Below are 17238 nucleotides of genomic sequence, written 5' to 3' on the forward strand. Positions count from 1 at the left end.
CTTGAACACAAATCAGCATGTTATATCGTCTGTGTCTAACAGCAGGTGAGCCTATAGATTTAGGTTCACTCAGACTACTATGGCAACATATCAAATGGTTTCAAACTACTGCAAGCAGTTTAAAATGAGAAGCTTGAATGGTATTGGCAGGATTATGAAATTGTTACATGTTTTAGGATTTTTTATTTTTAAAAAACAAAGCTTTTAATAAATTCTTCAGTGAAGTATTTACCACAGAAGACCTGTGGTACCTCCATCACAGAAATGCCTCTGGGCCACAAGCAAAATACTTCCAGCAAAACAAACATGCAACAAGGCAGCAAGATGATGCTTGTGAATCTCATGAGCTTTTTTTTTTTTTTTTTTTCCCTAGGAACAGTCAGAAGCTGCTCTGCCCTGTCCCCTGACAAACTGCTCGCTGGATGGGCCAGCACAGGGCCTTGTTCCTGCGTCCCCAGGACAGCTCTGATTGATGGAGGACACGGGCGCGTCCCCACTCCTGGCCCTCGCCTCTGGCCACCCCAACAGTTCCGCTGACCAACTGCCATCCCCGAGACCGTCGTTAAGGGGAAACCAGAAACTGAGCACCAGAAACATCCACTGTATTTTAATCGTTTCAGGCTCCCACCTCCGTCTGGGAGCTCGGCAGCCCGTAGGCTCCCGCCCGGGGCGGGGGGGGCGGCGCCAGAGAGCTCCCGCCGCTCGGCCTCCAACGGCCAACGGCCTCCGGCGGGCCGCCGCGCGCATGCGCCGCCGCGGGGGCCCGGGGGGTGGGGGGGGGGGAGTGGGCGGCGATGGCGGCGGGCGCGGGGGAGCTGCTTCTGCTCCTGCTCTTGCTCCTCACGCTGCAACTGGCGGCGGCGGCGGCGGTTCCGGCCGCGCTGCCTCTGGTCGTCAACACCTGGGCGTTTAGGAAGGCCACGGAGACAGGTGTCCCCGGCGGGCGGGCGGGCGGGCAGGCCGGGGCTTTGCCTTCCGGCTTTAAAGACAGCAAAAAGTGTTGAAAAACGCCCGTGGTAGCGCGCAGGCGAGCGCGCCGGAGCGTTTCCAGAAGGGAGACTGCGCAGGAGGCCTCTGTGCGCGCGTGGGGAGGCCGCACGCCGCGTGCGCCGGCGGCTCGGCCCCGGCCTGGCGCTGGGGTCTGGGCCGCCTCGGTGCGGCGCGGGCAGAGCGGCTGGGCTGGCTGTTACGCCCATGGCCCTGCGTCACCGAGCCATAGCGCGGCGCCGAGAACTGCGAGGAAAGGGCTTCAGTGTTCAGTGTCGGGGGAAAAAATGTGAAGAAACCAAATAGGTTTTGTGGGAAACTGTGGAAAAGCTAGGTTAAAAAAAGTTATTTTCCCTAATAATGTGGTTTCAGTTGTTGCTGTTAAAAACAGTTGTTTAGTAGTGTCACCAATATCCATTCTTCCCTCCTGAAAATTTAGATAATTCTGAGAATTATATTTTTGTGTTTTGTGAAGCATTATTAGTAGTCAAGACAATTTTTTCTGTGGCAACTATGCCAACAGAAATTAGTTGTACATACTGATTTAGAAGTACACGTAGGCCATGTTAGCATAGTTAGGTTGTAAATAAATCCTTGCTGGTGATGCGTTGCTGTTGAAATGGATTACCTAAAGCCTTGTATAGGTCAGAACTGAAATACTGTCTTGGAAACAAGACCCTTCTTTGGCAAATGTCTGAAAGTATCCAAAAGAAAAGGTGGTTGCAATTGGAGCAGTACTGCTCATGCTAAAGTTGTTTACAGATGCAGATAAGCATCTGTAGAGCTGGATGCTAAGTATTTTTTTTTCCTTTTTGCAGCCAGTTGTTGCAGTTATATGCAGCATTTGTGAAGTTGGGGTTTTTTTTTGAGATGGTTGAGACAACAGAAGAGCTTTCTGCTGCCAAAAAGAGCTGGGCTGTGTGCTTCTGCTACCTCCTCTGTGCTCTGCATGTCAACCAGGGGAGCACCAGAGGAGGCAGCAGCATTGCAGCTGTCAATGGCAGCAGGCTCAAGCATCTTGGGAAATCTTGCCTGAGGTCCTGTCTTGTGAAGTATTTCTCATGAGCAAAGCCTTCAGGCCCAGTTTATTTAAGTCATATGTTTGACACATATCTAGTGTCTTACTAAACTGGGCTCTGAGCTAGATATTAAAGAAATAGAAGGCATCAGCTAAGGATTGAATAGGAGAAAGTGAAGGTTGATATTGCTTATATATCTTGATTTCAGTTTGTTTTTGGTTTTATGTATTGTTAGTGATACTAGGTTTAAATGTATGTTTCAGATATTTTTATTCTGTAGCTGGGCAATTAGTATTCTCTGAGGAAGAGAGATGATTGTTATAACTTGCTTGTCTTTTTTGCCATAAGATTTTTGCTAAGCTTTCTCCCTCTCTTCTTCCTTGTCCTCCCTTGCCCCCACCCCTCAAAAAGGCTTTACACAGCTAATAAAGTATTGACAGATCCTGGACAGAGGAGGTTATTTGATACAGCGAATTTGTGATAACTTAGTAAATAATATCTTTCCATTGGGGGTTGGGGGAAGGTTAATTTCTCAGAAACACTGATAAGATATGCAAGCAAATCAGTATTTAGAGAAATAATACTTTGTGTTTCAGTTCTTTTAAACATGTATGTGTTTCATCTGTAAATTATACTTTACTTTTGTCTGTTTCCATAATGCATCATCATAGTGTCCATCTTTAAAGCATTCGTAAAGTAATTGTGGAGACTACTTTCACTGTTGACATTTAATTATTTGTGTTGATTACAGCATGGAGAATATTACAGATGGGAGGTTCTGAGCTGGATGCAGTTGAAAAAGGTTGCGGTCAGTGTGAAATTGACCAATGTGATGGGAGTGTCGGATATGGAGGAAGCCCAGATGAAAGTGGAGAAACAACACTGGATGCAATGATTATGGATGGGTAAGAGAACTGCACGGAGAAAAGAATGATCCCTGTAATTTTTAGCACATTTTAATACAAAGGTTGTTACAGAGATCTTGTTGATTTAGGGCTGAGTTTGGGCAAATTAACTTGTAGAACTAGGAAAAAATACTTCCCTAACTGGTGAAAGAGTAACTAAGTGTATTTGTCTTTACATGTAATGCAATAATCTAGCTGTAGATAGAGCACCTAAAAAGCAAATGGTAACCAAGACAAAGTTTTCATGTTTGTAGCATCGTAAGCTTTCCCTTTAATTTCATTTCATAAATATTTTCTTTTTAACAGTTCTGTCTTCCATATCTTATTTACTATTTAAACCTGTCTTGCTTCAAAAAGAACAGCAAGTGTTTGTTTGGTTTAGGATACAAATTTATGTTACAGAACAGTTACTCCAGCAAAAGTACTATTCTGCCTGGAGTTGTTGCTACTTAAATAATAACCCCCCCCCCATTAGTGCAAGGAAGTTATGTATGTATGAAGTTCTACCCTACTAGTGTGATACCATCTGTCTATGGCTATTTACCATAGAACAGTTAAATAAGGAGTTTGCTGTTTTAATGTATTGCTTTATATCGGAACAGATTTTGTTTAATAAAAAATGTGAAAACATTCTTGTATTTTTATTAAACTTGATCTAATCAGGCTTTAAATATTTCTTGTTTTCAGCAACACTATGGAAGTTGGGGCAGTTGCAGATCTGAGACGTGTAAAAAATGCAATTGGTGTAGCAAGAAAAGTCATTGAACACACTAAGCATACCTTATTAGTGGGAGAGTCAGGTAATTATTACCTTAACTGTTTCCAAGTCTTAGTGTCGTCTTAAAACCCTCCTTATTATAGTTACAGTTGCTATATGTTTATCTTGATAACATGGGTAGAGATTCCCTGACAATCAAATGAACATACTCAAGTAATTCTGAAATATTTACTAAGTTTATTACATATGTATAAATTAGGTTTTATTCCACTATTTCCACGTGAAAAGAAAAATAGTTCTATGGTATATTCAGCAATTCAACTGCAAATATTAAGTTGTAATCCTGAGGCTTTGCTAGTATCACTGAAAACAAGTATTAAACAAAGATGATTTGACACAAGGCATAATACAAACTGAAGCTGTTAGACATAAATATTTCATTTAAAACCATGGAGTAACTATTTCTAAAGAATCACAGAATTAATAGACTGTAGAGTTACATGTGGCTGCTTTAATATATATTGAGCACCATTACTACATGTCATAGTTTAAAGATATTAGTGAGGACTTGAGTGTTTTTAAAAAATTTTTACATTAGAGGCTGTACTCTTAGGCACAACAAATGAGTGATAGGAAACTCAAGGAACAGTTGAGGTTTAAAAATAGGAGCTATTGCTGATAGAATATTAGCTTTAAAAGAGATGCATATTCCAGGGAGGTATGTGAGTAGTAAGTGGAAGGTTACTTGGCTGACAGTTAAGGATTTTTAAAATGTATGGGTCTACTTGGAAAGAAATGTGGAGACAAGTGTAGGAGTTGAGATTTAAAAAGAAGTGACATTATCTGCGCCTTAGAGGTGAGTCAAGTGCTTTGAAATTGATAAGAAAAGATAAAATGTTCTTGAAGGAATTAATGTATACAAAATGATAGAGAAGTAAGTTAAACAGCAGGGTTTTTGGATGGGTAAAGTAGGGCAAATAAAGGAGATGATGATTATGTTTAACAGGACGTCTGAAAAGAGAAAGATGGATTTACAGATTTTATTTTAATTCTGGTGGTTGGCCATGTTTAGGTTATGACTAGCTTTGGTAAGAGAGATTTCTCTAGTGATTGAAAAAGAAACTGGTCAGGTGTTAAATAGAGGGGGAAGAAGTGCTCATGATACTCTTTCCCCTCCTATTGTGTAGATAGCAGAATATTTTAAAAACATGGTTGGTTGAATGAACACAAAGGATAAAAAGATGAAGAAAGTGAGGAATTAAGTACTAGTTTTAAATGTTTTCCAAACTAAGATGATAGCACTTTGCATAACAAAGTCACGTGGACAGGGCTGTTATGCTAGGTCCTTTCTATTAATGAGAACTTCCTCAGAGGAAATTGGTTAGCAATAGTGACAAAAGAATGACAGGAAAGCTGAAAACATAACCACCTCTAATTTTTACTCAGATATAAATACTAGTGAATGAATCAAAGCAGTAGAGAAACTGAGGAAGAATAATATTCCTTGTGAAGGAATGTGGAATATTTTCTGTGGAAAATGGAATGAGGATAAAAGAAGCCATGATCACTTTTAGCAGGTAAAGACTGATAAAGTAGAGCTATAGCTTCAGAAGCATAACATTTTAACCTTCAAATCACTTTGAGGGAAATGGCAGTTTCTTTTCCACATAAAAATGTTCACAATTTTGACCAGAAAGCTAGCTAGAACAGTAAAATCTTTTCGTATAAATACCTTAAGTGTCTGTTATCTATGCAAGCTTTTTTTTTTTCAGTTGAAGATGCCAGAGATTATTCCTTATTATTTTCCTGAACTTTAAGAATTTGTATGATTTTATTAGAGTATGTTTAGTGATGCAGTCCAGGAAAGTCTTTCTCTTAAAATTTAATTTCTGAGTAATTCACACTAGAAAGGAGGAGGCAAGCTATAGCACACATTTAAAAATCATCAGCTAACCAAAGATAATATGTGGCCAGTGTGTAGTTCCTGGCATTAAAGTTTTAGTGAAAGTAATGCGAAATTTTCAGTTTCAAGTTAAATATACTTACTGAATCTCTTAGAATGCCATGATACCTAGATAGCCTTCACTGATTTGATTTACTTTGACTCAAAAATTGAAGTGAGCGTGTTTGAAACATTTGGTACAAAGAGAACTTAAGGAAGAGGATATATTTTTCATGTCCTGTCATGTCCTTGTTTAGAACCTTCATAGTCTTAGATTTTACAATGCAAAGAAAATGACAGTATGCATTATTTAAAATGTAGTATCTCTGATTATTAATAAAATTAAAACAATTAATAAAGTCTTTGGACTTTCAAAAATGTCTACATCTGGACTTCTATCTAGACTCTGTAGCTATCTCTGAATTTTTCATTCTCAGCATTTTCAGTGTAGAAGAAAGAGAAAACAAGTAATGTAAATTAAAAATGGCTGATCGTGAGTCACCAGGTTCTAGATCCGTAAATCAAAAATTGAGTCAGACGCTATGAACACTGAAATAGTTGACTAGAGAGCAAAACCATTCAAATGAATAGTTGTTGAAGTCTTGCATCATTTTTCACGCAGTGAGTAAAATATCATAGATGTCTTTCCTTTGCCCCCAAAAAGGAAAAAAGAGGCTTTGAAAACAATGCAAAACTGAGGAGCTGAACAAATAATCGTATTATATTGTGTAAGGAAAATGATACTGTAAGTTGTAAGTGAACTGCTAATTTTTAGCTAATCACAAGCTGTAATGAAAGCTTGAGACATCTTCTATGAAGATGATGACAGTGGTAGACTTTGTCTTGAACAAAAAAACCCTCAAACCTAATGCCATTTTCTTAGTCTTGCCATTGTAGTTGTAAACCAGACTGTAACCAAAGCTGATGTATTTTTACTGGTGAGGTTTATAGTGACAATGGTCTACATAAAAATTAATTAGTTCCATATTGATGTAGCTTTTATTGGTCAGTGTGAATATCTGTTCAATTCTTGTAGTTTTGAAAGAGCTACTTCATTTGCTGCATACTTTCTTTAGGACAAGTCTTAGAAACCCAGCAATAAGGACTGTGTATACCAACATAGACCTGAGTCTGGCGAGGGACATTGAGTACAGAATGATTGCAAGTGGGAACAAAATTTTTTATTTTGGTTATTGTCTGCTGAGAAATTTTCAGATCTGTCTCAGTAGATTGGAAAGTTTCATAATCACACTGTGCCTGACCTTTTCCTTTTTATGTCTTAGCAATACTTAGACCAATATCTGAACAGAAAAGTTCAAAGAATAGAAACAAAGCTGCAAAAGTCATAAAAGAATGACTGAAAACATGCACAAGAACAATTTTATTTCAAAAAACCCCAGGCCTCTGCCTATTTGTTCAAGAAATGGGAACATGAGTGCCTGTGTCATTGAAGATGTCAGTTTTCCATTACATGAGCATTAGCCTAAGTACATTTGATTGTGTCTTTTTTTTTTTTTTTTTTTAAGAAAAACAAATAAAGCTGTCCAGAAATAACTGGAAGCTTTTCCTATTGCTTGGACAGGAGAAACTTGTTCAGCTATGCATTACAGTGACATTAATATCAAGCATTGGTAATACAAATTTGTAAAACATCTGAATTTAGCAACACTGTTACTAGATAATATCAAAGGTAGCTATAACTAAAAAATGAGAACAATTGATTTTTTTTCACAGTTTACTTTCCTAATTTTTCCTAGAAATGGAGCATTTTTGTTGATCGTGTTGATATTTCTTCTGCCCTTGTATTATGTACTCTATTAATTTTCAAAACAGGGAAGCAGTCACTTTGAAAGATACAAGAAGTGTAATGCCTTGTAGGAAGGTGGATGGATTTCTGCAAGAATCAGAGTTTTAGTGGTAAATACTGTGTGAATATCTCTGCTACTCATGTTTCATAGAAGTCTAGCTTTATAAATAAAATGTTTACTTTTATTTAAATATTTCTGTGAAACACAGCCAAGGCTATTCTTACTCTGTTATTTATGTCGAGTTGATTGACAAAACTGAGATTTTCTCCCTTTCAGTGATGTAATTTGCATGTGCTAACATAGTTACAGTGAAATGAGGAAATTTGGTATCACTAGTAAAGAGAGAGAAGATCATTTGCTTTCATTTTTTTGTTACTGCTACCTTTTCTCATCCTTATAGAGAGTATAGAATTTCTTGATTCCTAGATAATATTACATGAAGTCATTACCATAATATATAAATATATATATAAAATACATTAATATATTAATTTTTTTGAAGCTTCCATGTTTGCTGTAAGGATGGGGTTTCCATATGAAGATTTAACTACTCCAAAATCTCTTTCGATGTATTCAGAGTGGCTTAATCAGAGCTGTCAGCCAAACTACTGGAAGGTACAGTACAGTGGTGGTGGTGAAGTGGGTTTTAGAAAGTCAGTCATGCGGCATTGTCTCTTCCTTCAACATATTGAAATTGTGCTTGATATCTGGGGGAAGAAGTGTTTGGTTTGACAATTTTGGGTTTGTTCCATATGTCAAACATTTGATAGAAACAGTGTGTGTAGCAATTTTTCTTAAATCCTATTGGGTTTGACCTTGCTGAAGAGGTGTTTTGGGTTTGGAGGAGCTTTTCTTTTTTTCCCCCCTCTCTTGTTTCCCCAGTTTCTAAATTTGGGCAAACGAGACTAAGCAATGAATGTAGCTTTTTATGCACGTATAAAGGAAATTTCACGGTAGTAATTAAGGTCCTCTTTTTTTCCATACGTAGTTTGAGTTGCTTTGTGCAGACCTATGAATGCATTAAATTAGTGCAGCTGTCCATGTTAAACTTGCCTGTTGTGTTTCTTTTTTTCTTTTGAAATTGGAATTGCAGATTTCTACATATTTATACATAGTCTTCATTGTTTCTTGCACCTGAAGTGCTGTAGTATTGAACCATTTTAATTCAATACATATTCTCCTTTTTGTTAAGAAAGTACTGTGATGCTTTATCTGGATTCTATTAAAAAAGGCTCCGTTCTTTTCTTTCTTTGAAGCCTAAAATCTATAACCTGTTTTGTTTTCTTCATTCTGATGAAGAGTATGAGCTGCTTTTTTTTCTGTTTTTTTTAATGGCATCTGCTCTGTGGGTAGTAGATTGTAGGTAGAGTGTAGCATTCTTAAATCTATTTGTAATGAAGCATAATATATTGTTCTTGCAAATAATGAAATAATTACAGAATGTAGTACCAGACTCTTCAAAATCCTGTGGACCATACAAAAAGGCTGAAAAAGTGATTTGTAAAGAAGATTGGACCATCTCCCAAAGAAGAATAAGTGTTCATAATCACGATACTATTGGTAACAACTTTTGGTAACTCTCTGATGCTATTTTTTTTCCCCTCATTCCTTTGCTGATGAAACCATGCTGCCTTTAAATAAAAATACTTCATATAGGCAATATTTCTTGTTTTCAAGAATCTTACTTGTATTATGATGGAATGCCTATAAATTCTTAGATAAAGTAGACTTCAATTTGGTTGGGTGGTTTGGGAGTTTTTTAATTCACTTGTTTTAGTGTACTGCCTATAAGGCCACTTGTTTCATCTTGTGTTCATTGACCTATTGCTTCTGCCTCAGATGTCTTGGCACAGTTTGGGCAGATATGGGTGCTCAGAAAAAATAAGAAATGGTTATTTTTAACCTTGATATCTAAATTATGGCTGACTTGGGTCAAATCTCCCCGCTAGCTGTCAGCCCAACTTAAATATACATACATACATACATACATATATATATATATATATATATATATATATATATATATATATATATATATAGTTTTGCAGAGGTGGGAGAAGTGAGTAAACGTTTTTAATTTAGTGCTCTTGCCAGAAGAAAAGTTTGTCAAATTGTCCTTAAACTTACGAAATAAAGCCAAGTTTCATTTTACTTCTGTTCTGGCATTTAACTAAAGCAGTAAATTTCTACAGAAACTGATATGTTTAAAACAGGTTAGCAGTAGTAGTCCCAAAGACTTTTAGGAGTCTACTGATAAAGGACTGTTAATTGCCAAGTCTGTTAGCTAATTCATGAGCAGATTTGACAAAGGCAGCAAGCATTATAGTGGAGTGGTTACAAATTCATATCTTTCAAAGCTTTATAATTTGTCATCTGAAAATTTAACTTTTTGTTTTAGACTGGATTTTTCTCAATTTAGTAATTTAGAACCTTTTGTCTGACAGTATTTTCAATATGAAGAATTAACAAGTCATTTCAGGCATTAGTCTTTCATCTTTGCTTCTACTCCTCCCTACTAATAACTTATTAATGTTCTACAAAAGTCAGACTACTTACCAATTTAAGAATTTTTCTTTCCTAGAATATACAATTTTCAGTATATTCTAGCAAACTCAAATTGTAGAGTGTCAGGATGAGAGGTTAATTTGTTAATACAGTGCAGGAGTTGATTAAGCAGTCTGAAGCTGATTTGTAGTATATATTGACACTTATCTTTGTACTCTGTGTTCTCCCATCCCACGGTTCTATTTGTGAAACATCTCCTTGACTAACACGTTTTGAAAAGTGTCTTCATTCAGAATGCATTTAGGAAGTTGGTAGGAACTGACGTCCTTCCAGTAGAGCCAGTGTGTCTATGCTTTTAGCTTCTACTGATTAGAAAACTTCTATGAGAAGAAGAACCAGAATTCAACTGTTTGAATTTTGTTGCTTGGCTGTCAGTATGTTCTGAAGTTGCTGCCAGCAGCAGTTGTTGCCCTGTCTTGAAGAGGTGAAGTCTTGCCTTATGGAGAAGCTGCTGATCCCAGCCGGTTCCTAGCATCAGTTTGAATTGCTCCAATATGATGCAGCGGTTTCCTCATCAGAATGAAATTAGTGAAGGGTGGGATCACTCACACAAATGACTCTGTCATGTAATCCTTTTAACTTTGATAGGCTGTATTTCACCTTCTACCAAGTTTAAGTTCGTGTCTCTCTCCTTCTGATCTGCTTCAAGCACAGTTTATCAAATTCCAAACTTTGTTGCTCTGATGGTACCAGTGCAGACTGGCTTCTGGTTCTTTACCACATCTCATAGGTGCGTATCAAAAGATGTTGGCTACTTGGACAGCAATAACGTATTCTGAAATAACTACTGTGCCACTGTTTAAGAATTCCTTTTTAGACTCTTGTAATCCATCCAGAACTTTCCAAATGTGTTTTACAAAGAACTTTCTTAAAGAGCCTGTTTTTTTCCATATTTCAAAGTATCAGTAGTTTCAAATAGTCTGGCTATCATGGTTCTTTCCGATGATAACTATAGTGACAGTTTAATATATGTATCAGATATGCTTCTGAGTATGTTTCATTCTTTATTAAAAATTTTAGGTATGATAGTAATTGGTGAGAGTGGAACCATTGCTTCTGGGACATCTACTAATGGTGGAGTCCACAAAATTCCAGGGTTAGTATTTGTGGTTTTAGTAAAAAGCTTGGGATACTTGTGACAGTGTACATTCTAGATCATGGCTATCACAAATTGACCTTGCTTATTTCTGGGCTGCCATAAATCTGAGTACTGAGAAACTGATTAAGCTGGAAAATGATTTGGCACAACGCACTATCTTGGAAAGATACACAGTCTCCAAAGAAATGTACACAGAATCACAGCCCAAGGCCTATATCTGTATTTATATATATATATATAATCTAGGAGGTTCTTTTCCTCCATTACCAGGAGTCCTGTTTGTCAGCAAAGTTGGATATCTTCTGGATTTAACAGAAATTATTGAAGATACCAGTGTCCTCGGCTACTTACTGTTGCCTACTGGCTAAACCTTACTGCCCCAGCTGGAGGAGTTAGTATGCTAGCAAGATGATATTTCTGGAGGTGGATTAAGGCTTAGGTCAGTCAGGTTATCACAGTGTACTTTCATCAGTAGTTTTAAGACAAGACTTCTGACTACAATTGAATAACTTTCTTACCTTTTCTGTTCTCCTGTGGGTTTACTACTGACACAGCTAGATGCAGTAAATTTGGCAAATTGGTGAACAAGTCATAAGAACTTGCCAGTAAATATCAGGTGAAGAAATACATTAATGCAACCTCACTGAATTAGTAGATTATAACCCAATTTTTTGCCATAGATTTTTTTTTTAATTATATGTGTGTGTGTGTGTGTGTATGTATGTGTATATATATATATATAGTTTTCATTTTCATTTCCATTGTTCACTGAAGCCGTGTAGGGGACTCTCCAATAGCTGGCGCAGGAGCTTATGCTGATAGTACAGCAGGAGGGGCTGCAGCCACTGGGGATGGTGACATCATGATGCGCTTCTTACCCAGGTTTGTCCTTATGTGAACTCAACAAATTCAGTAATTGATTGAAAAGTCAGTCTGATACGTAGGGTGCTGAAGTGGAGGTAAAAGAGGAATGAAAGGGGAAAGAACAGTAGCAGAATCAAGTTGCCCTTATAACCTGTCTTGAAAGAAACAAAGAACTTCAGTGTTTCTTAAATTTCTGGATGACTGATCCCCTCAGTACTGCCAAGCTGGGAGCAAGCAGGCAATAGTAGTGCCTAATATGCATGCTCTTTAACAAACTCACTAACTTTCTCGATTGTTTGGTTGGGTGGGAAATAAGTGTTGTAAATTGTAGAAAGGATGAGGAAGGAGTCTCAAATTACTCAGAGGTGCGTGGTGTAACTGTATCATATTTTATGTACTTGGTATCTAACTTGCGTTTAGAAGAGATGTTTTAGTGCTGTCATGGTTGCCTAACCTGTATACGACTTTTCATTACTCTCTGAATCTTGACAGTCATCCTTGTGGATGGGTCTCAGTGAGAATGCATTATGAAAGTCCATGCTGAATATAACAGACAGTGCTTCTTGAAGGAACTTTCTTGTTTTGGAATCTGTGGCTGTTATAAGTACCCATCTGCTAGCAAGCATTTGTAAATGTTGCAAATCCTCAAATGTAATGTAAAATGTAAATGTTGTAAATCCTCAAAGATTTTTCAAACTATTCCAAGCCACTTTTGAGATAAGAGGATATTGACAACTATCACTCTGAGGTACTGGCAAGAGCAGTGAATTGACTTCCACGATGAGGCTAATAAGTAAAAGTTTGCATTACTTTTCAACTAGATCCTTCAGGCTGCTAAAATGCTTAACATATTTTCTAAAACCAGTTGGTGCAAACAAAATAACTCAAACTAGATGACTGATCAGAAGTCCCTTATACAGGTTTTACCTAAATAGAAGGGAATTCCATGTTATTTAGGTGTTCACAAATAAAAAACAAAGTGCATTCTCATGTGAGCAGAATCAACGTGCTGGAAGTGAAGGATGTGTCCAAGGGCAAAATTGTTGCTATTTTCTGACCACCTTCTTTGAAATAGTAACATCTTAATGTAGTTACTGATCACTGAAGAGACCTCTGTTAAATACAGCTATATATTCAGATATCTTTGGTTAATTTGAACCCATCTGATAGGTATAATAAATCAAAAGTAATAGGGAGTCTCAAAATGCAAGAAATTCTCTTAAGTATTTTGACATCTATAGTTAATACTGTCTGTCTGTATTAGTGTAACAAGAGTTGACATCTTTATTTTTCATCAAAATAAAATCAGCATTGTTTGCACTTAAGTTACATTATGTATTATCCTTTAACCTTCAAGTTTTGAAAGTAAATGACAACAAAAGTAGGTTTTTTGCTTCTGTGAACTTTTTGGAAATGCAAATGATTTATCTCAAACGTTGTCCATATTGTCATTTGTTTAGTAATACTGTAAATAAAAAGAAAATAATTTTCATTGCTTTTGAATTTAGAATAATATTTTAAAAAAAGAATCAGTTTGCAGAAAACGTGAGAGTGGATGAAAGTCTTGATCAAAACATAGTAACATCATTCATGGAATAAGAAGGAAAGATGGTCAATTTTGAGCTTTTCAGAAATGCATATTTTTATCAGACTTTTTGATACTTAAAGGAATCAAAATTTGTCAATAGTGTAGTATCAGAGGTCATTTTTTTCCAAAAATTTATCTTGAAATAGGCCTCTGAGCACTGGTATAACATTTGAAGTCAAACTTAGCTGTGGAATGGAAAATAAAAGCCGAGAACTCTTTTAACTGCTCTTTTTGGTGTTGTTGGAGTTGGTCTGCTGCTTAGCCTCTTCTTCTGCAGATGATTAGACAGAGATATCCCAGGTTTGGTACTGCCTTAGAATGATGAGTGGCTTAGATGGCATCTTGCAGTCATTTTAGTCCTGTTTCTAATTACATTTTATATAGCACTTAGGTGATAATGACCAGTTGAAGTTTGGCTAAAGGTTCCTTACCATGCTTTTCCATTATTTGAAGAAATTGAGATCTCAGTCATATTTTGGAATGTATAACTTGAGGAAAACTAACTCTCTGGGTGTGGGGTTGTTCTGTTTTAGCTATCAAGCTGTGGAGTATATGAGGATGGGAACAGACCCAACAGTAGCCTGTCAGAAAGTTATTTCTAGAATCCAGAAGTATGCACCAAAGTTCTTTGGTGCTGTTATATGTGCCAATGCAACTGGAAGTTACGGTATGTATGTTCTTCAATAAAAAAAGCTAGCTAGGCCACAGAAATACAAAAATGAAGGTGGACTTTAAAGCAGCAGTCACTAATTATTCTTTAACCACTGCAGCAATATTGTCCCTCCATAGTATCAATTGCTGGTTATCATTACTACTGTCCTATTGTGGACTTAAAGTATCTTAATTATTACTCTGCATTTTGATGCGTTAGCCTTTCACAGAAATTTATATAAGTTTTAGTACAAATCAAAAATTCTTACAACCTTAATAAATTGTTGTGGATTGTCTGTGATAAATTTGGAGGGTTAAAGAAAGCCTGTGCCTCTCGTAGATACGGCATAAGGCAGCGAGACTGACAGTTCATCATAGCTTCAAAGCAATCCAAGATCAGTCATTGTGCCATTAGTGGCACATCATCTCATTAGTGAACTCTTAGATGAGTAGAAAATGCAATTTGCTAATCAACATGGCTTATTGAGTTAGACTGCTTATTGCTGTTCTTTGATCTTTTATTTCCCATAATTCTGTGTTTGAGAGATTAGAGTTTGAGGAATTCATTACATTAATCAGGACTGATATATATATCATATATATATTTTTTTCCTAATTTACATTACTATTTTGAATGGTATTATAAGGGCATTAATTGCACTAAAGCAGTCAGTAGACCTGTACTTTTACTTCAAAATTAAATACTTTTGAGATATCTTGGGTTAAACATTGTAAAAGGATAATTACACCATTGTAGCAGAATTAATGACTAGGTTTTAGATGGTAAAGTGCAGTGACAAAGACACTAATCCTAAATGTAGGAAATCTTTCTTTTTTCTCTCTCTTTCCTAGGTGCTGCGTGCAATAAAATTTCAGGATTCACTCAGTTTCACTTCATGGTTTATAATCCTGTGTTAAGTCAGCCATCTAAGCAAGTAGTAGATTGCATCTAATTGTTTTTGTACTAGTAATGCCTAAACTTAGTTGGGGAGGGGCTAAAAATGTTCCCTAGGTGTTACTTTGAAAAGTGCTTGTTCATTTTTACTGTCGTGTAATCCTTTGAGCAAGTACAAAGGTATGTTGGAGATGCACCTGTTACTTCACTATTCTTAATATGTTCTACTTTGTAATTACTTTGTCTAGTGCCAGTAAACGTAATCTTTAGGTGCTTAATCTAATTAGTTTGTAAAATTACCTAAATGACTGTGGATTTTAATCTAGAGTGATATTTAAGAAACTCTGTGAAGTTTTAGGGAAGTGAATATATCTGCACAATTAGAGTGCTTACACTTTTACAGTTAGCATAGGGAACTCATCTCTGCTCAAAAGTCAGCATCTAAGTAAAATGACTGAAATTGATATGCCTTGTTTCTGCATATGCTTGACATCGCTTAAGTCAAGAATTCCGTACACATTCCATTGCATCCCAGCTCTGTTCTTAAACTTGTGCAAACCTGAGAGTCAACCTGTGGTTCTAAATATGGCAAAATTTCTCTGAGTATTTACTTCTGAGTAATTTCAGGTTTCATAACGCAAACAGATTTTTCATGTTCATGCAAAGACTTGAGTGTCTAATAGCCTTTCTAATCTGTTCTCATAAGAGCTAAGTAGCCAAAAATGATGTGTAGTAACCGTTGAACTGGCCCTTCACTTTGTCATTTAAAATCAAGTCTTTGGCAGAAACCTGGAATGTATGGGGAAAAGGGGGAGAGGAAAGGAGGATTTATTTTGAGAATTGTTAATCATCCTTCAAAGATTTAGTCCAGACTTCTTTTCCTTTGAAAAGTGAATTGCATGCAAATTCTAGCAAGCAAGGGAAGGGGACTGAAAAGTGGTGGTGGTGGTGGAGAAGATTTGGAAACCTTAAAAGAAAAGCAGCATCTGCTTGATGGACATTTCTAACTTTTGGATATTTCTAACGTGCTTTGCAATGCCCAAGAGTGTCTCTGAATAGAGAGAACATCCAGACATCCCTGATAGTACAAGCATTCACGGAGCATTGAAGTCTGTTGCTGATTCTTTAAAGTGGATGAGAAGACAGATGGAAATCTTCCTGTCACCTTTTTTTCTGTAGTGGAAATTAATTATGAGCTTTAATCACAGTAATTCCCTTGTCACTGATTTCAAGTGTGCTTGCCCATTCTGTAGCACGTTATCTCCGAAAAAGAGTAATTGCATATGTATAGTATGGCAGTTACCTATAGCTAACAAAGGTATTTTTATCACTCCTTTTCTGTATCCAGAAATACCAGGGTTCACTTACAGTAAAACTTTAGCATCTTGAGGATTGTTTTATTGGTATTTGAAGATATGTTTGATCCTTCTGTAAACTTGATAGCAAAGATTCAGTGAAATGATCATCAAGCTAAACTTAAAATTGCTAGGGGAATGTAAAAAAGGGGGAGGGAGTAAAATGACCACATCTTGTCATAACTACTTTATTTTTTTTTAATCTACTTAAATAAAAGCATTGAATAGTAAAAGCACACTTCAGTGTATTCTTTATAACTAAGGTTGTTTTGATGCTTATATACTGTGCCTTAAAATGATTGTTTGCCTTAGGTTCTAAGTTTGTATGTGTAAAAGCTGGAAAAAAATCAGACTAGAATAGCCCTCTTCAATGGCTTGCTGTTAAACTTCATCAACAAAATCATTTATTTGGAGGATTCACTGCTGTTACTGGATTTTAGAATATTTCATAGGACAGATTTCAGTGCCAGTCACATTAAGATTTTGTCAGAGGAGCTCTTACTGAATATATCTACAGTGATTTAAGGTAAAGTTTCTGTCTCCCTACTGGCCTTTTGTCATGGCTGATGTATCTTTAGTTGGAATGGACAGAACAGTGTCAGTGCTCATAAACTGAAGCAACCGAATGCAAATGGATTGACAAAAAGCCCAGTGATTAGTACCTTAAAGGTAGCATTTTGGTTATAAATGTGGTTCAGTACTGGTAGCTAAGAGTGCTAATGTCTTAAACTACTGCACCTGAAACCAACAGGATGCTTTTTTGGAAAACCTTGGGAACATCCGTGAATTGCTTTCTAGTGTGCTTATGCCGCTCTGTCTTGGTGTTAGCTCGCATATGCAAC

General features: G+C 36.7%; 1 protein-coding gene across 1 annotated transcript; it reads left to right on the top strand.

Annotated features, from left to right (window-relative positions):
- Nucleotides 1-783: 783 nt before the first annotated feature.
- On the top strand, nt 784-16632 carry AGA (aspartylglucosaminidase). The gene is made up of 9 exons (XM_085311391.1): nt 784-930; nt 2758-2911; nt 3599-3711; nt 7882-7994; nt 8819-8939; nt 10965-11040; nt 11818-11925; nt 14029-14162; nt 14999-16632. The coding sequence occupies exons 1-9, from the start codon at nt 795-797 to the stop codon at nt 15097-15099; spliced, it is 1056 nt and encodes a 351-aa protein (XP_085167517.1). The 5' UTR covers nt 784-794; the 3' UTR covers nt 15100-16632.
- The last annotated feature ends 606 nt before the right edge of the window (nt 16633-17238 follow it).

Source organism: Rhea americana, unplaced genomic scaffold (assembly GCF_003343005.1).
Source record: "Rhea americana isolate MKP2758 unplaced genomic scaffold, rheAme1 scaffold_34, whole genome shotgun sequence".
Taxonomy (NCBI): Eukaryota; Metazoa; Chordata; class Aves; order Rheiformes; family Rheidae; genus Rhea; species Rhea americana.

Bases quoted from the DNA above. Each gene is read 5' to 3' on its own strand.
- AGA (XM_085311391.1), top strand. From the start codon at position 795: ATGGCGGCGGGCGCGGGGGAGCTGCTTCTGCTCCTGCTCTTGCTCCTC. The intron at 931-2,757 runs GTGTCCCCGGCG...TGTTGATTACAG, and splicing joins TAGGAAGGCCACGGAGACAG to CATGGAGAATATTACAGATG. The intron at 8,940-10,964 runs GTAACAACTTTT...TAAAAATTTTAG, and splicing joins TCATAATCACGATACTATTG to GTATGATAGTAATTGGTGAG.